At 45.2% G+C, this 22,875-nt stretch overlaps 1 protein-coding gene across 1 annotated transcript in view; it reads left to right on the forward strand.

Moving 5' to 3' along the window:
* The window catches only part of SUN2 (Sad1 and UNC84 domain containing 2), a 116,333-nt gene that overhangs the window by 20,760 nt on the left and 72,698 nt on the right, over nt 1-22,875 (forward strand). Inside the window, exon 3 of the mRNA XM_085601282.1 lies at nt 21,868-22,037. Coding sequence (XP_085457408.1) covers nt 21,868-22,037 — 170 coding nt within the window. The remainder of the gene's footprint in view (nt 1-21,867; nt 22,038-22,875) is intronic.

The following is a 22,875-nucleotide window of genomic DNA, read 5'->3' on the forward strand; positions in this document are numbered from 1 at the left end:
TTGTCATCCCTGCACTCCTCATTATGTTTGTACATGTCTCTGGGGCGAATATGTATGGTCCATGGTCTATGGTTTATTCCCATTCCTCGTGAGTGGTTTTAAAAAAAAGGAGGGGGGGGTTATGTTATAGATGGTCCAGTGTATATTCTCAGTTGGTATGAGATAGATGCTGCAAACTCACAACATAGCTCAATTCAAGGCAGTATCAGTGAATATAAGTGAACAAGAGGATCCTGTCAACGTATGGGTGTAACGATACCCACACAGTTGTCATAATGGCATTGACCAAGGGAAGTTAATTAAAATCTGTTAAGGGTATTCCAGGGGATGTTGTCGTTCAAGCCAATTTCATGGCTACGTACCCTGTATATCCACTTTTGTTGCCTTAGAAATAAGGTCCTGTCTGGATTACGGGCAGTGGTTGAGATGTACGGTTTGTCTTGCACCGTCCAAAAGGTCATTGGCTGAATGTTTCTTCTCTGCATAGTGCATGGTGAAGCGTGTCATCGTTTTCTGGCACCTGATGATAGATCTGTGCTCCATAATTCTGATCTTTACTTTGCGGGTTGTCATGCCAATATACATTAAACCACATGGGCACCTAATCATGTAAATGACATTGTTGGAGTTACAGTTGGTATGCCTACGCTGTCCCCAGGGGTAGGCAAGCCCCATGTCAATGCTTTTGGTATTCCTCCGTGAGATTATATACGTCACATGAGCCGCACCTTGGGTGCCCGGTCACCGGAGGGAGGTCCCATAGGTTTTCTTGGTATCTCTGTATGTTTGGTCTGGGTCTATTGTGCACTAGGTGGTCCCTTATGTTCTGGCTTCTTTTGAAGGAGAAGAGCGGCTTGTCCAGGTTCAATCCATTTGAGTTTAAGATCCTGCAGTTGCGCATTATGATGCATGTAATGCTGTTGGATGCGATGTTAAGTTGTAACACAAATGGCGCTGTTTGTTTGTGACTTGTCCACTGTTTCCAGGAGGGCCTCCTTATTGCAGTTCAGTTCCCTCTTCTGAGCTCTTTGGATGATTCTCTGTGGGTACTTTCTGTTTTGTAGTTTTCCTGCCAGAGTGTTGGACTCCTCTCTGAAGTCCCCTGTGTCCGAGCAGTTTCTCCGGAGACGCAGGAACTGACCCATCAGAAGGTTTTCCCTGTAAGATTTCGGGTGGAAGCTGTTGAATAAGAGGAGGCTATTCCTATCTGTGGGTTTATGAAAAATCCGTGTCTGGAGTTTGCCATTCCTCAGGATAATTTCCAGGTCCAAAAAAGAAAGGCATTCCCTCGTCACTGTAGATGTAAAGTGTAGGAGAGGGTTCCGGTCATTGAGCCAGTGCAAGAAATCGGTGATGGATTGTGCATCGCCTTCCCAAATCAGGAGCACATCATCGATGAATCGTCTCCACAGTTTGATGTTATTACTCCAGGAGCTGGTTGGAGCGAAGATGAATTGTTCTTCAAAGGATGCCACATAGAGTCCAGCCAAACTGGGAGCAAAGGCACTGCCTATGGATGTACCATGGGTCTGTAAGTAGTAAGTGCCTTGAAATTCAAAGACCTTTCTAGTTAATGCTATCTCAGCAAGGTGCAAGATGAATTACCTAGGAGTACAATATGACCAATCTTGGTCAAACAGAGTCTCCTCTATAACCCTTAGGGTTTCCCTCTGGGGTGTGTTTGTATAGAGGGCTCAATATCCAGGCCCACCAAAAATTCTTTGGTGGGATCAAATCCAATGTCCTTGATCAGATTGAGGACATCAGTGGTGTCCTTCAAGTAGGCCGTTCTATTCTGAACCAAGGGTTTAAAAAGTCACAGAACTGCGACAACGGTTCAAGAATCGAACCGATCCCGGACACAATGGGTCTGCCTGGGGGAGGTTAGGTTGATTTGTGCACCTTTGGGAAGGTATAGAAATAAGGGATTACAGGGTCCTCTTGACAGAGGAAGCTCCCTTCCTTTTCTGTAATCCAGTCATTGTTTATTCCTTCCTCAAACAAGGTGGCTATCTCCTTCCTGATCTCCGGGGTTGGGTCCCTCTGGAGAATCCTGTAGTTTCTGGTGTCTGAGAGCAATCTCAAGTATTCATTTTCATAGGCTATTTTGGTCTGGAGTACTAGTGCACCTCCTTGTCTGCAGGTTTTATGATGATGCCGGGGTTCTTTAGTTGTTCCAGTGCCTCTTTTTCACATCTCGTGAGGTTCCTGAATGGGTGGGACTCCTTGTTAGCCAATGCTTCCACTTAATAGATTACTGCCTGTTCAAAGGTCGCTACCTCAATGGGGAGTTCTGAGGTCATCGGGGTGAAATTAGACTTAGGGCGAAAGTCAGTATCCCCACCCCTATCTCCTGTCTCCGGTCTGCCCTCAAAGAAAACATTGAGCCTGATGTTCCCCAAAAAATCCGCCAGCTCCTGACTGATTTAAAAACTGTCCAGAGTGTTCGTCGGCACAACACCCAGGCCTTTGTTTAGCAGGGAATCCTGTGGCCCAGTGAGTGGGGTGTCTGTAAGGTTCATAACAAAAGTTACTCCAGGCTGGTCCCAGGGGAGGGATCCCTCGTCATGCTTCTCGTCACCGTCTGGTTCAGGTCCTCCCACTGCACCCCTTGTGCGCATCTCTTCTTGCCCCTGCCTTTCTCTGTGCCTCTCCCTAAAAAGGATTCAGCATTTGTGGATATTGGGGGTTGTGGGGTCCCTGCATTGGTGACAATTGTTGAAACATTGGAGGCCAACCAAAACCCTGCCCTAGATAGTTTGGGTAAATAGGGTTGTATGTCGGGCGTGGACCTGCAAAGTAGCCCCTGTCCGTTCCTCTTCTGTGAGGTCACTGCTTGGGCTCATTGTGTCTGTGTTCCTTCTGTTACCCTGTGGTCCCTTTTTCATGTCCTCCATTTTTTTCTGGACATACTCTTCTGTGGTGTATGGGTATATCCTCTCCTTGGAGAATTTATTTCTTCAAGTCCTTTTGCAATTTGTCAACTTTGGACCAAAGTAGGTAATCTTTATACTTGCCCAACTCAATGTTAGTTTCTTCCAGTTTCCTTTTGTATGTGGCCAATACGATGCTAGCTTTAAGGCCTTGTTCACTGGTTTGAATCTGTATGTAGAGGGTGTCTGCTATCCTTTTGGCTGTATTAATCGTACGTTTCCAGGCTATAAGAGCACAATCTTTCCGGAATAATGTGTCCTCTAAGAAGATCAATGGTTCGTTGTTGACTGTTAAACCCCGTGGGCTGCATTCGCCCTGAGGTACTCAGTTAGAATGGCCCAGTGTAGGATTGCCTTCAGATGTGATTTCTTCAATTCTACCAGTGTGTCCCACCCTTCACCCTGGGATAGGACTTGATTGATAGTGGTCTCACCGAGTAATGATGTCCCTGAGAGGATCTGCTCCACATCATCCTCCCCATATGCTAGACCCTGTAGTTCTGACGTTTTCCAGGACAATGCAAAGTTGGAGAAATGTCAGTCTGAATGAGTGTACAGGGATTTAAGTGCTTAATAAAACCCCCTGCGGCTCAGCAGCTGCGCTAATAAGTTCCACACACAGTAGTAAGAGGAAAGAGGACAGACCTACTTCAACCTCCTTACACATACAGAGAAGTAGGAGCAGTAAAATGTCTCTTTTTAGAAGAGGTTAAATGACAAAACACATATGTTAGAAAAACTGCCCTCACCCACAAACATTTGTGGCATGCTTCATCATAGGGCTGCTAAACACACCTCCCGTGCAAGCCAACGACAGAGGTGGAGCAAAAAGGTGGGGGAGACAACACAAACATAAAGAATAGCGGCATCCAAGAATAAGTGTTGAAGAACACTGTTAAAACTAACTTGGGGATCTCCAAATGCCCCTTTATTTGTGGACTCCCTGGTTAGGCTTAAAACACAGTGATCATAATAGTGCTTGATAGTCAAAAGATTAAAAAACTACTCGTGAACAAGTGGTCTTGTTCCCTCTAAACTTGTTAAGTGCGACACAGTGGTTACAAATTGTTAATTACGAACACACCGTTTAGTAGAACAAATCGTCCTAAATGAGCGTAAAACCATCACTCAATATCATTAAAAAATGTGGGCAATCATTACTCTGGTCACTCTCTTGAGCGTGCTCTCTGTATCTCTTACCGAGTTCCACTGGAAATAGTCTTCCAACTGGCAGGGGAGTGAGGACGGCTCCCTTTAGTCACACACCATATAAGTAGATGGAAAAAGTACAATGATAATACACTGGTGGTTAAATAGAGGTTTGATCAGTTTGCACTGACGATTACACATCATTCTGTCAACCACTTCTGTCGGAGTAATCTCCCATGCACTTATACTCTAAGTTGTGCCTCGTCATGCCACACTGGATATCGAGATTAATTGGCCTTCAATCGTGGAGATTAGAGAATGGGCACTGGGTTACCCCAATTGTTCATGGATCCAAACCTCCCAGCCCCCCTGCTTACTTCATCAAGGTGAGTCTGTCTCAGAAACTGTGTCCCTCCCAGCGCCGCGTAGGTACTGAGGGAACCCCTCGCTACCGGCTTCATACAGCCAGCGTTTCCCGTTACTTGATCACGTACGTGATCCATGTGACCAGGGGAAAGATGGAATGCTCACCCGTACCAACATCTTGAAATGGTGCGTGTGCGAACGTGGCTAGATGGACAATACCAATACTTCCACAGTATGTTAGAGATATAAATATCAAGCCACTCGAAAGTGCCACTTGTAATCGAAGCGGACACGTTAATTTTTATTTAATATTTATTCCCGGAGTATTGATCATTCTTACTTCATATAAGAGAACGATAACATTCATGGGGTGTGTTCAAAAAGTGGTTTCCCTAGTAGAGGTCACTACAACATCCTCTTTAATACATTCTCTCTGTGCTATTGTAGCATCTAATGAACGTTGAATGCGACTGGAGGGACCCTAAAATGCACATTCTCATTTGTCATCCCTGCAGTCCTCATTATGTTTGTACATGTCTCTGGGGCGAATATGTATGGTCTATAGTCTATACCTACACTTCGTGAGTGGTTTAAAAAAAGGGGGTTTATGTTCTAGATAGTCCAGTGTATATTCTCAGTTGGTATGAGATAGATGCTGCAAACGCAGAACATTGTTCAATTCAAGGCAGTATAACTGAACCACAGTGCCTTGCGACAGATCTGCAGCCATACATCCCCCCTCTCCCCCCGAGCCTTGAGACCCTCACGGGTGAGTAGTCGCGCTTTACAAACCACTTGGTTGATTGATGATGGTGGCAAAGCTCCAGTTACACAGGGATTGTGGAGGTATCCGTAGGTTGCCAGGTATATGGTGTGAAGTCTGTACTGTACCATGGATATTGTACAAGCTCTGTTCTGTGCCACGGAGAGTGTATACTGTACTGTGTAAGTTACAGTGGGTGGCCTCTGTACAGTACAAGGAATAGTGTGTGAGGTCTGTTCAAAACCAACTGGTGAGGTGTCTTAAACTGGGAGAGTGGATGAGCTTTTATCTTCTCCTGGTAAGGTCTGTATTCTTTGTATGATATTGTGTCAGTTATGTATTTGCCAGGTTATCGAGTGAGCTCTCATCTGCGCCAAAGTTGGTAGGTGAGTGCTGTGCGCTGTGGTGAACCATTTGTGCAGTCTGGAGAGGAAGCAGCTTGGTGTGGGCAGGAAGCTGTGCTTACTTCCTGCATCTCTAAGTTTCTGAGATGAGCGGAAATTGAGCAGGAGGCTCTGGCAGCCTCCTTTTACCACCATATGCAAAATACATCATCATGCACCTGTCTACGTATCAGTCCCACTCAAGAAAAAGTAAACTTCATTCTGTGTTAGTGCACCTTCCCATTACCTAGTTGTGGACACAGTCTTGCCCAACGCTGTTTTTGCTATCGCGTGGTGAGGTTGAATGTGTGCCATTGATCAGTTGTGGTAGCATGTAATTGTATTTATTAGTGATCTTGCGTGAGCGTAATTCCAGCATTACAGACAGTGTTGGGGGTAAGTGACCTGTTGTAGTGTTTTCATTCCACGGCCCATATTTTTCTGCAACACTAGGTATGTGTCCTCTGGTAAGGTACATCAGCTTTTCTGTGTGAGAGAATGGATGCCTGTGTGCTTTGGATTAATGGTATGTTACAGGAGTCAACTGAAATGTGGATTGGGCATAGTTTGAGGCACCCCTCTTGCAAGCTCATTGTAACCATACTCCCTGTGCTTTCAGGTTATATTCTAGTCCATCCATGTTGCTGTAAATGGCCACTAAGGACAGTCTCTTTCTATAATAGAGTACTTTTTGGCTTTTCATTGTTGAATTCTAGGAAAGATCGTCTTTCTCTGTCCAGATGTGGCGGGAGTTTGGCTGCTGCGAACATTAAAAATGTGTTGTGCCCTCTCTGGGTTTCTCCAGAACTCCAATCTTTTTCCAACTAAGTGCAGCTGCATCAAGAGAGTCTTTGTCTAGGAGATTGCACCAGAAAATCATGCTCTTCTTTATACTTGCTCCACGGGACATTCAGGTCATAGCAGCCAAATGGGTAAAACTGGCTTGTCACTTGATGACAGGGAAGTTCTCCTAGGCCATCTCTAGGAATTGGCATGGATTTGTCATGGCACTGATACATGAGTGCCTGTGCTATTCCATACTTGCCTTGGATCTTCATGGCATTGGCACTCCAAGGGAGCTGGAGTTGTGATACAATCTGAATGCGTGGCCCCATGCTTTAAAACCTCTTTGAAATAACGTTTTAACAGAAAAGAAGATTTCTTCCAAAATACGAGTGAACTGTATCTGAACACAGAAAGCCAAGAACCGTTTTTATTTACCCATCGGGAGAAGTCCTCAGGGTACAATTGGGTGGTAGGAATCACTTGCCAAGAGGCTTCTTAAGTCCCTCCAACTGAACAGTATGCCCCCTACCATTCTAGCACAACAGTCGTTAAGTGCAATGCTTGGACCATGTTTGCAGATTATAGCACTAGTTGCACCACAATTGAAAATACAGGTTCATAATCTTTGTTTGTGCAAGCTTTCCATTGTGGATCATTTGGTGGTTCTTAATCGGCCGAGTTGTTTTTGCTAAACCCTTGTGGTTGGACTTTGTAATATTATTCTGGCGGTTTGTGCTCCGTCACTCAGCCAGAGATTCACACTTAGCTGATACATCACTCCCCTCCCTCCCCCTCTTTGCGCTCAGTTGAAGAACTATCTTCCTTTCAACAGAAACCTCAAATGTTTGCTACTTCCTGTAGCTCTGAACTACACTTTCTCCTGTTACTACCTCAGTTAGAACCTTTTCTTTTCACCTTGCTCTGGTTTCCTTCCTCTTCTTTTCTTTGTTCCCTGCTGGAGCCTTCATCAGGTGCATGCCTGCCAGGGCAACACAAGCCCTCTACAAATCTAGCTCCTTTCTATCTTATTCACTGAGATGTTTTGAGTAAGAGACCTAAAACGTTTAACATGCACTCTTTGTATGTTTGTCAAACATGTTTGGTTCGCAAGCGAATATCCCATGAGTTCCTCCCTTTTTATTTACTTGCTTTTTCATATGAATGTTTCGGCATTAATCCGCCATCATTTATGATAATTTGTATTTGAATTGTACTAGTTTTATGTACAAATGTTTAATTCTTTTCAAGTAACTCTTGCACCCAGCACCAAGTCACCAAGCAAGGGCGGGAAATCCACGGTGACTTAAAGTAAACACTCGCTAAGCAAACTGGAGCAAATCTAACTATTTCATTGAGTCCTGGGCTCACGTAGCAAACTAGTTCCCATCTGAGTCTAGTATCATAGATGGAGACAAAAGCGCCAACATTCATCATCACACTTGCTGTAATGTTTCACTATTTCACGTGATGGAACATTTCCCAAACCCTCTATTTTGTAGAATTGGCTGCCTCCCAAGCTGTCTTAGCAGCAAGATCCACCCTAGTATTGTCACAACACCAAACCTCTTCCCCAACTACAGCAATAACATTTCTGTAAATGTGGGGCCCTTAGTGTTTTCTTTGAATGTTTCACTGATTTTTCTGAGCAGGTTCCACATGTAGACATCTGTAACTTAACAAAGAAAAGCATGAAAGAGATTAATGGGTGGCCACTTAAACATACTGCAAATGGTGGGAATGGCTGTCAGATAATGCATACATGGTCCCGGAGTAAACCAGACGGAAGAGGGCAGATGGACTATCATACAGTAGATACCTCCAGTCATTTTATATACTAGACTTCCTGGTCCAGTAGGAGTAGATGGGCTTTATGGCAATGATGGTAACTGTGGCCGGCCTCATCTAAGAGTCCCTCTAGAAACATTCCACACAACTTGGTCACCAGGTCAAATTTGTCTTTGAACCTGAGTTGTGCTTTGATAATTGCCCAGTGAGTTATTGCCTGTTGTTCTGCAATTCCTGACTTTATGATTATCTCTGTTATTCACAGACTTCTTATTACCAAATTTGACTTTATCACTCTTCGGGACCTGCCCTGTTCATAGTTGTCCTAGCAGAGTCCAGATCTATTCGAGTGGATAGATAAAGCGGCAACAGGTATGGGGAGGTGCTCAGTTTTTATAAGATGACCATACCCATTTACCAAGTTACCAAAAACCACCTACCATTATTTGAGCATTTATTGGCCTAGTTACAACTATCTTGCAAGGTTACATTATTGATTGTCTTGGTTTCACCCCCAAATGGTAAACTTTGAAGCTGAAGCATTGGAAATCCTAGTGCCCCTTACACGACCTAACACACTAATGTAAGTTCTTGGAGTTCTAAATTTATAGTATGAGACATGGGTGGAATATAGAAAAGCTACACTTCTTACAATATATAAGCACCAAAACACGTAATCGGAGTATGTTCTGGATAAGGTGTTGTCCTGTCTGACCAGGATCAGCAAAAAGTATTATAAAACATTAGACCGGGCCAACCGTATTTCAGAAATCTGCAGGTATGATACCAAGTTGACACCTGCTGCTATTCTACCTAGAAAGATCGAAAACCACAGAAATGTTATGAATTTGACATGGGAGAGCATGGCCTGGTGACTCGCAGGATTGACTCCTCGCTTTTAGGCTACTGGACAACTGATCCTCTTGCTGCGACCTGGCCTGGGGGGCAATGATGTTCCGTCCACCGAACAGAGTAAGCTGACCTTCATCAGACAGTTTGCTTTTAGCATGGAATGCCTCTGGAGGACCTCTCTGGCTCTAGTAACAACTCTAGTAACTCTGCACACAGGGGTTGAGCCACAGTGCAGCTCGCCTGGCGGAATTTGAGGCTTAGCGACAGGCATAGCGAGGTAAGATACAAACTCTATTGCGTGGAAAAGGGCAGAAGAATGCCACAGAGTCTCGTAGGTGGAGGGAAGTACCTGTTAGTGCAACCTTCAGGAACCATCCAGACACAGGACAAATGGTCCTCCCCGATGCAGCTGGTCAGTTGGCTGGAATGGGGCTAGGGATGGAAGCTAGTGGTCTGAACCTCACCCCCAGCGCCCCACTGTTTGCCTTCTTCCTCTCTGTTCCTCTTTTCCTTTGCCCATCCAGAGGTGCTATGGTGTAGTGACTGCATGGATCAGGAGCGAGGAAACAGCAGGGCTCCAAGGTGATCATTTATGGCTGTGCCTACTAATAAGAAGTTCACTCCTCTCCTCCTGAGCAGTATCGGCGGCCCACATAAAGAGACTGTGTAAGGGGGAACACTAGCTCACTACGATTTAGTATGTTGGGTCAGGTGGCTTAGTGGACTGATGCATCCACTGCAGTGGCCTGTGTTCGACCTCCAGTTCACAGGTTCACATCCCGGCGGGTCCACTCAGCCTCTCATACTTCCTGAGGTCGATTAAAATTAGTACCATTGAGTTGGGTAACAATAGACATCTGTTATTCAGTGCCAAGATACCCCTTTGGGGGTGAGCGTGCGCTTTACAAATACGCATGTTACGTGCCTTTCATGGTAGTGAAGTTATCACAGCTACACCCTCCTATTTCTACCTCATTTAATGAGGTCTGGGTTAAGGGAGCCAGACAGCACTGAACTAATAATTTGGATATATACACCTTCCTCAGATTTGTGATAAGACAGATGCTGGTAACGCTGGCGGCCTGGACTCTCCCTTAGGGAGGCATGACTGGCCTGTAAAATTAGTCTTACTGAAGATTCTGGTTATCTTCTCAAAAGAGCTGAGGACGCTGAAAGGTACTCCCGCACAAATGTTAGTTTTGTGAGCATTCCAGAAAAGGCTTTAGATGTTTCCATGGAACTATTATAGAGGAATGGACTACAGATGTCCTTCAGCACAGAGCCTCTCTGCTTCTGTTGTCAAAAGAGCACATAGAGCCGTGATTCCAACTCCTCTGCAAGTGACCTGTTCATGAGCAATCATTACCATGTTGTAATGCTATCATAGAAGCAGGGAGGAATAGGGCCGTGGCGACTGCTCATAGTTGAAAGTGGTGGGGTGATCGGGCAAATATTTAAACCCACTATGAGACAGTGTTAGAAACTTCAAAGCTCTCACTCGTGGCCCGTTATCAGCATTGTTTATAACGGGCCACAATTGAGAGCTTTGGAGTTGAGGCTCAAGGCAGAGCGTGTTTCTCAGACTGCCGGACAGTGGGGAACAAAAAACAATTTTGAATAAAAAAAGTAATAAAGTACTTATCTAGTGTTCCTGAACCTGCAATCTGTGGCTTTGAGGCAGCGATGGGTTTCTGAGGCAACTCCCCAAACCAAGCCAGATGCTGCTCTCATGCTGTTAGCCAGCATGAGAGAAACACCAGTATTGGTTGAAGCCGGTTGGCTCAGGGCTCCTACAGGATTTGTAGGCCTGTGACTGTTCTCCACCCAGCTGTCTAAGACAGCTCAGGTTAGAGAGGTTTAAAGTGTGCATGTCAGGCTGGTCATCGCAAAACAGCCGGCCAAAGTGACATGCGCACTTTAAACTGAAGCAATACTCCTCCTCACCTACTGCCAGTCAGTCAGCAGCAATGACACCACCCTGCCTTGACACTTAGTTCGGACTGGCAGCACTAAAATATAAAATGACAATCATTTTACTACCATTTTATTTTTCATGTTTGCTGTGCTGGCAGACGGGTGGGCGATCCTCCTTCACCTTAACGAAGGAATCGCCACTGGAATAGATACCTGGTCCCGTATGAGAACTCCAGGGTTCTCAAGCTTTTCAGTGGCAGAGGAAGAGTTTTCACAGCATTGGGAACAAACTAAGAGAGGGTAGACCTCAAATATTTAATATTCTTCCCTGACAAACGTAGGGTGATTGTTGATGGGAAATCTTAGCTCTTTGTGCAGCCAAAAGAAATCTGGGACTGGGGATGCCAGAACATGAACTGAAGGCAGTGAATTCTCTGGTAATATAGCCATGGAGGGTAGAAGAAAGGATGACGTACCACAGGTATTTACTGACTTTAGGCATTGCTCTGGAGGCACAAAGCACGGGTCCGCAAAGAGCAATGCTGGGCAGTGCTTTTTGGACAGTGAAGATAGCTCTAATTTGATGAGCACTGCAGCGACTGGACAATGATTATCAGGGAGACTGACAACTTTACATATTGTTGTAATTGTTCTTATTAATAGTTGGCTTACGATGTTGGAGAAACAGGTGTTTTGGGGAGTGGGTAGTTTTAGACCCACTAAGCAGGGTGTGGGGTTAATGTGGGGAGGGGCGATGTTATGGTCACAGTGTTTGCTGACACTGAAAAATTTTCATAGGAATGAAGTGGAGGTTATGGTGAAATGAATGGGGAAAAACGAATAAGCAATGAGATGCTGTTACCAAGGAACCCTTCGAGTAGATCAAAGACTGGGTGCATATCATGGAATGTTGATGGCCTGCGTTAAACAATCAAACAGGGAGTAGTCCCCCCAATTTTTACATGGCATTGCTCCAACTTTGTCCTTTTCCATGATACCCATTTTATGGGAAATGAATGCCAATTTGTGGGTAAATGGAATTATTCCTAAGCAGCTCGTGTTACTTTCAAAGTGGATCCATGGGATTATCAATATACATGTGCAATTGGGTGTTTATGCCCCATCAAGTCTTAACCAAACTGACTTTTCAGGTCAGTGATAAACCTGGTTCCTTCCATGTTTTGGGGAGGGATTTCAGTGATTTAAGGGGTGTTACATAGGATGGGTGAAACCTGTTGGTCTAGGCAGGATAGAGAAAACTGGCGTTACGCAGTGAGTCTGGTGGATGTGTGGTGGTGGAAACATGGAGAAGATAGACACTATTCCTTTTATTTGTGGTGTATATCACATTACCAAGGATAGACTTATTTCATTACTCCTGATGCTGATGGCATAGGTTGTAGGGAACTGGCGGTAAGGCAAGTAACTTAATTGTGTGGTGGAGCGAGCAGAGGGAGGCCTCTGGATGGATAAGCTTTGTAAAGAGCCCAGAGTGTAATTGTAAAAGATGATGGACTGACCCAGGTGTTCATGGAATACCACTTTTCACTGAATTGTACACAAGGGGACTGGTAATGAGTTGTTCTTGGGACAGTTAACTATTCTATTAGTTGGCAACATCAGATAAAGTTAGCCCAGAGTAGGACTTTACTGTAGAGGTAATCAAGACTGCTGTAAGTAAGTTGCAGTCATGTAAATTTCCCAAACCTAATGGTCCCCCAGTGGAGCTATTTAAGCGCCCATTTCTTCTTTTTAACACTTCATTTTGATTTTCGTATGCAAGAAACAACCACCCAAGTAACATACAGTTACAGACCAAATAAGGACTGTGATTGAGACAAGCATTCGAACATTTCCTAAGGCCTCAGTATTAAATGGGTGCAGCCCTTTCTCCCTTGTGATAAGACCAGAGTCAAACATTTACATGAAAGGGAATCATAGCTGTTCCATACAAAGCACTCTACTGAACAGTGTGACCAGCAGTAAAAAAACATCTAGCATAGCAGTAACTATGCTTCACTGCCAATCTGTATTCAAAGCCAACAAGTAATCACATATGAGGCCATGAATGTTTGGCCTGAGGTCTTTATTTGCCTTGATGAAAATAATTCTGCTTCGTCGTTACAGAAGGCTGAGTCTCTAATACAGTCCTTTGTGTTTGGCATCGGCACATTCAGCCAAGTCATGGCCAGTCACTGCTTCACAAACAGAAATAAATAGGTTACTGCATCTGTTTACACCATATATCCCTTTAGCATAATCAGTGGTGTGGGGTCAATGTGAAATTGAATAATGTTTGATACAGTGATTGAGATGTCTCTCAAATAATCCCATATACTTGGACATTGCCATGCCACATGAATAAAATTAGCATGGGATGTGCACACCTATGATGTACCGTTGTGAGAGAAGTCCGATGTTTGCAGTTTTGTAATCTTTAAAATAGCGTTTCTGTTTGTCTTAGACAGTGGTGGGTGATCCACCACTCCAGTTGCATGCATAGTTTATCAAGAGCTGGCCTTAATTTATTCCTAATCCGCCTCCCTGTCCCTATGTAAATAGGTCTCCAAATGTCTAATTGAGTCACTGTTGCAACACTTCTGGAATTCAGGCCGAGGTCCCCTTGGTTGAGGGTGAGCTAATACAGCACATACATATGTCGGTTCACCCTTAGTCCAGCTATATCCCTGTACCCCAGTGATGAAATATTAATCTTGGGGCCTGTAATAAAATAGAAGCTTATTATCCACATTGGTGGGAAACACCAATCTTCTATTGTGCATGACACTCCCCCCAGTCTGTAGGATAGCGGTTCCAATGACACGGCCAAGAGTATATATGAAAGGGGACATCCCTGATGGGTGCCCCTACACTTGGCCATGAGTACAGGTATTGTGTTAATGCATACTTTACCAATCCAGTTGGTGTACAGGAGCCTAATCAAGTCTATAAAGTAAGATCCAAGGTCCAACATAAGCCGGACCTCAAACAGAAAAGGCCACTCCAGGGAATCCGAAATCTTCTTGGCATCGAAAAATGTCCACACTGCTGGTCTATTCTGGTGAATCAGTGAAGAAAATAATGCAGATGTTGTGAGATTCCTCCCTACCAGGGTTACACCTGGCTTTATCTGGGAGGATACTTTTTTCCCTCATTGGTATAAATCTAGAGGGAATTACATTAGCCTGTATCGTATTATATAAATGTAACCGTGGAAGTGAATGGAAGGATTGACATTGTGTTTCTTACTTGTTGTGCTTCAATAGTGCCAGAGTGATAACCTCTTCAGTAGGAAGTGGGTCTAGTCACGTTTGTAGCGCCTCTTGGTAGAGGTAGAGTCAATGAGGGGCAAGGAGTTCTTTGTACTTTTTTATAAAAGTCAGATGTAAGACCATCTGAGCCAGGAGTCAAAATGTCTTATTACGCTCTTGATTTCGAAGATAGTGGTGGGTTAAATAATGTTCCCCTAGATAACCTGCTCAACCATGCGAGAGCTATAGCTTCAATATCGGATACAATTGACAATACATCTGTCTCCACAGCGAGCATATGCAATTTAGTGTAGTGCACATTAAATTTTAAAGAATTCCTTCCGTGTTACTCACTATACTACCACATTTTTATGAATGCCGGTTTCATTTTTGGCCCTTCTGTATGTTTGAGAAGCCATGCTGATGTTCTCTCAAGACCTTCCTTCCCCACTTTCCCAGCCCCTTCCTGCCAAAACAGATATCAATGTATTCATCAGTCCAATCCACAACCTCTTGTATGTCTACAACTGAGACAGCTGGAGTCTGAAAGCTTTAGGTTCCCCAGTTTGTTTTGAGGCAGTGATGCCACAAATGTAGGCCTTAAAAGCGTCTTAAAGCATAATATATTATACTAATCCTGCATTCGATTACAAGTAGTCCGTATTAGCTGTGCAAAATCTGTATTAAACACTGAGTTGCTTAGAGCTTCCAATGGGAATCTCAAGAACTGATGTTGTCTAAGAGTTGTAGGAAACTCCATCTTCATTAATATTGGGGAGTGGTCAGATAAAGTGCTTGGTAAGTATACTATGCTCCAGGTCCGTGTGATAAGCTCTTAGATACCAACCAGTAGTCAACACACAAAGGAGTTGCGCACGGAATAATAGCAGGAGGACTCTCCTTGTGGGACCCATAGTCTGCCACATCCATAATTTGCAATACAGCTTTCCCAAGGGTGTGGGTGGTATGGGCCCTGGATCTGTCAAGTGATCTAGCATCAAGTTGAAATACCTCCTCTCCCCAAGAATATATTAGTGACTTTATACTTATGGTATTTTGAGAGCAGGTGGTCGAAGTGTTCCGGAGAGTCTGCGTTTGGGGGGTATTGTAGGAGAGTAGGGTCTGCTATCCTATGGTCACCCCAAATTTTTGCTTTTGCTTCACTGGTTTTATGACTTAGTGTGGCTGTGGGCCTGCTAATCAGACCCACAGCCCTGCTGCTCTCTCCCTAAACTGATGCCAATGCACACTAGGTGCATTACCAATTGGAACTGGTTCACCTTATTGGCCCCTGTAACAGTGTACTCCAGGTACCCAGGGCATAGGTGTATCCAAGGCCTACCAGGGGCTGCAGCATGCATTATGCCACCCCTGGCCTGGCCTCACGATTTGACACAACTGGCTGATCACTCAGCTGGGGTAAGCTGGTGTAATCACCTCTTACTTAGATATAGTATATCTATATCTAACATATATGGACACATGGTAACCTATCAGCCACTCTTATGGCAGGCCCTAACAATCCTGGAGGCAGAGTGCTTGTTTTCATGTGAGATGGTGCTCTGGCATGAGCTGAGCCTGTCTGCAGCTTTCGGAACCACGTCCTTTAGCTGTTTCATGATATTGCCATAACATATACTCAAGTGCATTATGTACCTCGCGGTCAAATGCTAACGTTGGTTTGGCTTTATCAAAACATGTTGAGTAAGGTGTCATACGATTTGGAATACTACCCCCTCGCCAGTTCTGGCGACGGGGGTAGCATTCCACCCTTCTAGAGGGACACGACATGTACCCAACCTGAAACCCGGGTAAAGTTAGACAGCCTCAGCATCACAAAATGGATGCTGCCACCACAGACACAAGTCTGCCCTCCTGCTGCTGGGAGTCCTTCCAGCTTGGGAGGTGTGGACAAAGGGTTTCCTGTCAGGGGAGGTGCGAGCACCACCCCAGACAGGCCTTGGTGTATTGGGGCAGGGAGGGATGAAAAGAATGAGACATGCCTGGGGCACACAAGGTGTCCCTGTGCATATGCCAGTTCAAACCGGAGCTGGGGCTCTCCAGCCCCAGTCCTGGCGCGAAACTGGACAAAGGAAAGGGGGTGTAACCACCCCCCTTCCTGGTCCCACCCAGAGGAGGGACCTAGCAGGTAATCCGGCCCCTAGATTTGGAATAAGAGTAGGAGCTGTGTCCCAAGACTTCAGATCATCCTGAAACTCGACTTAAATAAGAAGAACTACTGGATTTCGACGTTCTGCTGCACAGAAGACTGAAAAGAATCTCCCTTGTGGCCAAGGAGTGACCACCCTGTGAAAACAGGCACCATCCAGCAACTCGACGACTGCTTTGCTGCCGCCTCCCGCCGGAGACCGAGCCCAGAGCCCGACAAGACCCAGACTCCCAGACATCTCTGAGCCAGATCCACAGTCCCTGCAAAGAAGAGACCCGTGGAGGCACCGAGAGACGTGGGACCGGCCATCTTGAAACGTCCACGAGAAGCTGACTGCGCAGCACCTGAGGCATCCTCAACGCTGTTCTTTGGGCCCTGAGAAGCCCCAACACCGAGCAGCATTTGCACCAAAGATCAGCCCTCCAGCATCCACGAGATCTGCGTGGGGCCCTTTTGCTTTTTGCCACTCGACGCATCATCCCGGTTACTGGCCCGTTGGCTAGTGGCTATCTTGGCGACGAAATCTATGAACAACACCGCTGGTCTGGTTGCTCCAGACTGGCCCTTGCTCCTGTGAAAAGGAGCAGCCCCTCTGACCTTGCTGGTTAGAGCACCAAGCTTGCATCGATTCCCGCGTGGCTTGCATTAGCCAAGGCCTGTTTGCTCCGATCAAGAAGCCGACACCGCCATCAGCTAGAGCCTTCATGGGACAGCTCGTGAGTGACTCCTGGTTGGTCGTCGTCGATCCCTTCACTTCCACGTGGCTGCTGAGACAAGCTTCCCTTCTTCACCTGTTGGCACCCGACATCGCCTGGTTCCTTCCTGGTTCCACGCCGGTCACTGGCTAGTGACTTTGAACACTGTCCCCTCTGCTTACAGGTCGTCTACTCTTCAGATCCACCCTTGGATCCACCCGAACACTTCCTGCCTGGCCGCCTGCAGCATCTTCATCTTCAGGCTCCATAGACATGCACGACGAAACCCGACGAACATTGACACCTATGCACCCGCTTCCTGTGGGTGAGGTAACGCTGGCACTCCGGTGCTCCTGTGTAGAGAAACATCTCTAGTGTCTAGGTTTCAAGTTGCTAGGTTCTAGTCCATCCGGAAGGTTCCTTTTCCTTTAACTTTGTGACTTTTACGCACCCACTGAAATCAATCGGTGCACGCGTGTAACTTTTCACACTGCACATGCATCCTGTGGGCCTCCTGGTCACTAACTACAGTTAGCTCCTTGTCGTCCCAGCGATGCCCTAGGCCTTCTTTCCTTTCCATTGGTGGTTCTTATACCACTATTTTAGTATATGGTTTAGCTGGCCACCTGGCCCATCCATAATTGTGCAACTTTTGTATATTTAAACACTGCCTTGTTTTAACGAATGTGCTTCTGTGCTCATAAAGAGTATAGGGGATACTTTTAAGTAAATAAATACATATATATTTTGAATATATATCTGTGTGGTGTCCTTTCATTTGGTATTCAAGGAGGTTACATATGGTAAAACAGCTGGCTTCACATGCCCTCAAGAGTTTAGCCTGCAGACTGCACTGTCCACGCTACCACTAGGATAGCTGGTCTATCAAGGTTGACTTCAACCACCACCATAAGGGTTGTTTGGCATGGTACAAGGTGATCACTAGAATTAGTGAGCAGCATATACCAGGCCAACTTATCACAGGTATCACTAAAGTGATAGAAGCATCATTTATAGTTCTGTGTTACAGAGTAAACCTGCCATTGACATATCTGTCTGCCCTCATTGATGTGAAATCTATGACGCAGCATATACATTTAGAGGCACCCCTAGAGTAAGTGCTTCAGGATGCAAAGTATTACATTGTCCCCAGTGCGAAGAGATGTAGAGCTATGACCCGGAACGGGGTGGTTTTCTTTCCAGTATGGCCACATCGGTTTTGTGTTTAAGTATGGGACCACCAGGCGGGCCTTTTTCGGGTTGGTCAAACTTTAAGTTAACCCATCTTTCCTACCTTTGGGGTGGGTTCAATAGTGAGAAGTACCATACTATAGTCCTAGGCCTGTAAGGAGCCACAGTGCTCATAGTTAGGGAGGGTTATTGCCCTGTCGTCCACTGTTATGGTCTGCATTACCCTTACTTTCCCCACCCGACTCCAAACTGAAATCCCCAAAGTTAAGCAAACCGTCTTTTACCCATGGAACTAACAATAATCGGCTATTGCCAGCGGTGTACACCTGAGGTGTAACTTTTCACCAACCACCCTGACCTCACCAAGTACTAATATATTACCTCCCTAATAACCAATCCTCATCTAATAGGATGGAATAACCATGCAGCTCAAGTATCCCACCAACCCTCACTACCAGTTTTAGCTATCGTGAGTCACCTACTATACTAGGCATAAAATATTACGTGAAAGAAACCTATCAACAGTATATATTCTATAGCCCCGTGGCATCACATCATAGGCACCTGCCCATTCATTACTCAGTTACTGGTATTCGCTTCCCTGTCAGGGTTTTCTTGTGCAGCTGCTGATGAAACCGCCTAATCCTCTTCTTTTTTCCCCCGCTACATGAGTTTTGATATACCTGGCTGCCGCTTTGGGATTCACAAGGTAAAGTATTTTGGTTTGTGATGGAATTCCAGTTTTGCAGGGCACATCGTGGCAAATTTAACATTGATTGAACATAGCTCTTTTTTAATCTCCAGAAAGTCTGGCCTCGCAGCTTATACTGCATTTGTAAAATATGGGGGGAGGGGGGGGGGGATGTATGATCCCCTTCATACTCTGGATTCCCGTTCTGTCTTGCAATTTGAAGGATCCTGTCTCTATAGCTTAAAAAATTAGCAATGAGCGGCTTGAGCATTGCACCTGGAAGTCGTCAAGGCCAGAGTCCAAAATCTATCAATAGCTTTAAGACTACTTTTAACTTCCATTAGGCTATCTCTTTGCTCTCTGCAGATTCCTCTCGCATAGATTCAGCCTCCTCCTATCAATTTCGAGCTCTTTTTGTGATACAAGTTAAGGTTTCGCTGCTTTCAGTCAACTTATCCATATTGTATGACGGGTTTTAAATTTACTCACTCTCGGCGGAATGTTTGAGCACAGTGTGCTTTTTTTTTTTTGGGTGGGAGAAGGGAGGTTTCCCTAACCTCCATTTCTGGAGCTGGTGCACCTGGAGACTGCTCTATCAACCTACACCACAGCAGGGTGAACATGCCAGGAGTGGTCAAAAACTGCTCATATAGAGGTCAGTTACCCCTCGGGAAGTGTAAGTTGCAAGGCCCTAGAGATGCACTCCCTCTCGCTCCTTCCTGTGAAACACTTGTTCTGCCAGCCAATCTCTGGCACAATCCCCAGAGCAGTAATCCAGATATGTGTTAAATCATTTCCAAGGGCTACAGTGTGCCACTGTAGGCTGGGAGAGTAAAGGTCACACATTTGTGATGTATGTGACTCTCTTGCAACTCCCCTGCCTGTACATACTTGCCCTTGCATAGAGCCTTCTAACTCATAAGTGCATTTCACACAGCTCGTGTGCAACCACACCCTCCAGAGCACCTGCCCTGGGTAAGATGCACAGTGGCCAAGATTGCCACCCTTTATATTCTTCTCTGAGGGCTAGGGTCAGCGCTTCAACCACCTCCGCCACAGGGCGGCTCCTTTTGCATGCAATCATGTTAGCAGTCACTGCTCACCATGGAAATAAAGAACCCAGCCAACTCGGTGGCACAGCTTGGCCTCAAGCTCAGCAGCAGACTCATTCATCACAGAACTGAGACATGGTCACCCATTTCATCTCTCAGCCCCCAACGCGGTAGGCAACTCTAAACTAAGCGTTGAGGGCAGCCATGTCGGACACCTCCTCCTCTAATGTAGGTGGGGAATGGATGTCAGAATTGTAGACAGATGGCAGGGATTCAGGCACCTATGTTGGTGGTTGGCAGTGCCCAACCACCTTCAGCTATGGGTCTGCTACAGGGTACTACAAAGTCTGGCTTAATTCACTGGTGAATATGACTGAGGTTTGAGTAAGATTCCCCAGAGCAATGTGATAAGTATTTCAGGTCTTGAAGGGGACACCGCAATCAGCCCTTTAAAAGGAACCACCTTCTGTTTAGATGTTGTGGTGTAGTGATGGCAGTGAAGACCGGACATTGCTTTATCTGAACGACTTTCTATTGTTTGTCATGAATCCCAGGTCTACATTTAGGGTTTCGTAGTAATTTGTGTAGGCCCTTTCGCCATTGGCCTTCCAGCACATCTCTGTCTTAATGTGAGTCAAGAAGGGTAATAGGTATGTAAATAACAAATGATAAGGCCTGGTTTCTAAGGCTTAATTAGGCAACAGTCATGGTCCAATTCTGGGAAGACTGCATTGACGCAAGCTACCTCTGTCTCTTAGGAGTAGGGCTGCTCTGTTCAAAATATTACTTCCGTGTTTCTTGTATATCCCTCAGAATACCCCGTGTTGGCTATCCAGGCTTTTTTAAAGAAGGTTATGTTGTGGAATCTTTTTAAGGAGGCAGAGGAATAGACTGATGTTTGACCGCTGAAAAATCTGTGTATGAAACACAAAATTAGCCAAGAAAGTGGAATTAAATACGGGCCTACTGGAGAGATGCTTTAATTGCACCGAACATTTTTTAATATTCCATATAAAACATTGAAATTATATTTTGGGGACTAACTATTGCATATTGGTTCTTTATTAAAGCTGCTTTGTTTTTAAAGTTGTTGCCGCGTTTTCGTCTCCAGTACATGGCTGACAAGATTTAATTTGCACACTACCCAATACTGGAACTTAGTAAACACCCAATAGGTGGGGATTTTAACCGCCATGAAGAGAGAAAACTCCCCAAAACAACCCTGAGGAAGTTGTAGGGTGACTCACCCACAGACGAAACAGGTTGGCGGAAGAACTGTTCTCCAATTAAAGCATAAGGCCTACTGGATGACTCTTAATCATGCTGATATGTGAATGCGTGTGCTCAGAGATTTGTTTTCACTCACATAAATCCTTAAACTTTGGAGAAGGAGGCAAAGGGGTTAAATCATGGCTCCATGACAATTCCTCAGGAGTGTAAATAAAGCATCTGAGGGTAATGATATGAGGGAGTATTTAGAAACAGCAGGTTTGAAAGCAGGGAATGTAGAGCAGAGATGTTTCAGTGCTTTGGGTGATCATATTCCAAAGCTGTGAGTACAAAATGACTTGTCACAATACAAAATGTTTGGATAGACTGGGGTCGATTCAGAGGGAACGCTGGAATTCCTGAGTGAAAGGTAAATGTGTGAATGTCTTCCAGCCAGGGAAAATAATTGAGGAGGCCCGAGACAGAACAACCAATGGCATTGTTATATAACACCAGAGGCAGAGCTGGAGACTAAATGGAATATTAGCCTTGCCTTTTGCCGGGGAAACTGCGGTCCTTCTGAGCAGTTATTGTGCTGATACTAGTGATCACAGAGTTTGTCCTTAGATAACGTTGTAGCCATTGAAGAGTCTTGGTGTCCTTTTTCTCCACTGCAGGACCTTTCGGAAGAAGTCTGGCAGTGTGAAGCGCTCCTCACTGACTGCGCCCCCTGACACCCACCAGTCAACCTCCTACTACCACGAGACCACATATGTCAGCGATGGAATTACCAGCGCCGACTACAACTCCCTCCATGAGGATCCTCTGGAGAAGGAAACCTACTGGGGTGAGTGCATGGCAATTCCGTACACCTAATTTGCACGCGCCCACACCAGAGCCTTTCGCTAACTAGACATGGTTGAAAGACTAATGACCAAGACCATTTCTGTGCCCTCATCATGGAATATTATTCTACAGAACAGTGGTTATGCGGATCCAAATAATAAACATAAACTGATCTATAGAGAAGTCACTATATGCAGTAAATGCCAAGTGGAGAAAGAAAAACCACATGAAAAAGAAAGGGAAATTATTAAGATTCAAATGGTGTGTTTACAAGCATCACAAAACCACTTAATTAAAACAAGAGCAAAATATGCAGGGCTTTAAGTGGGAGGAAAAAACGGGGGGGGGGTGTCTCGAATGGGCGTGACTGATGTAATTAGGGCGTGGCTTAACACAGTAGCTAAAAAGCTGTGACTAGCATGGTGTGCTGCCCGACTGGTAATTTGCTGCTTCTTTCATTGTATCCAGATATCTAATACAACACGTAACATTACACCTACAACAAGAAAGGACGATTGGCTTTGCCAATGGCCGTTAGTTGCTTAAGGTAAATAAGCAACAGTGGCTTTGTTGTATGGAATATTAAAAATGCTTCAGTTCTGAAAGGATGAGACTGTGAAAGACCTATAACGAGTCTCTTTGAAGTTACACCAACGGCTTTGAAGGGTGGAACTGCTGCAGAGCTAAGATTTTTTTTTTTTTCCTGAGGGTGAGGGCAAAAATGAAGAACCCTATAGGGACCCGTCTCAGCCACTGCTTCAGGACCCAGCCCACTTAAAGCCCTGAATATATGCCTTCACCCAAATTTAACACAGGATGCTAATCAGTCTGTTAATCAG

The sequence above is a fragment of the Triturus cristatus genome, chromosome 4_2, assembly GCF_964204655.1.
Source record: "Triturus cristatus chromosome 4_2, aTriCri1.1, whole genome shotgun sequence".
NCBI lineage: Eukaryota > Metazoa > Chordata > Amphibia > Caudata > Salamandridae > Triturus > Triturus cristatus.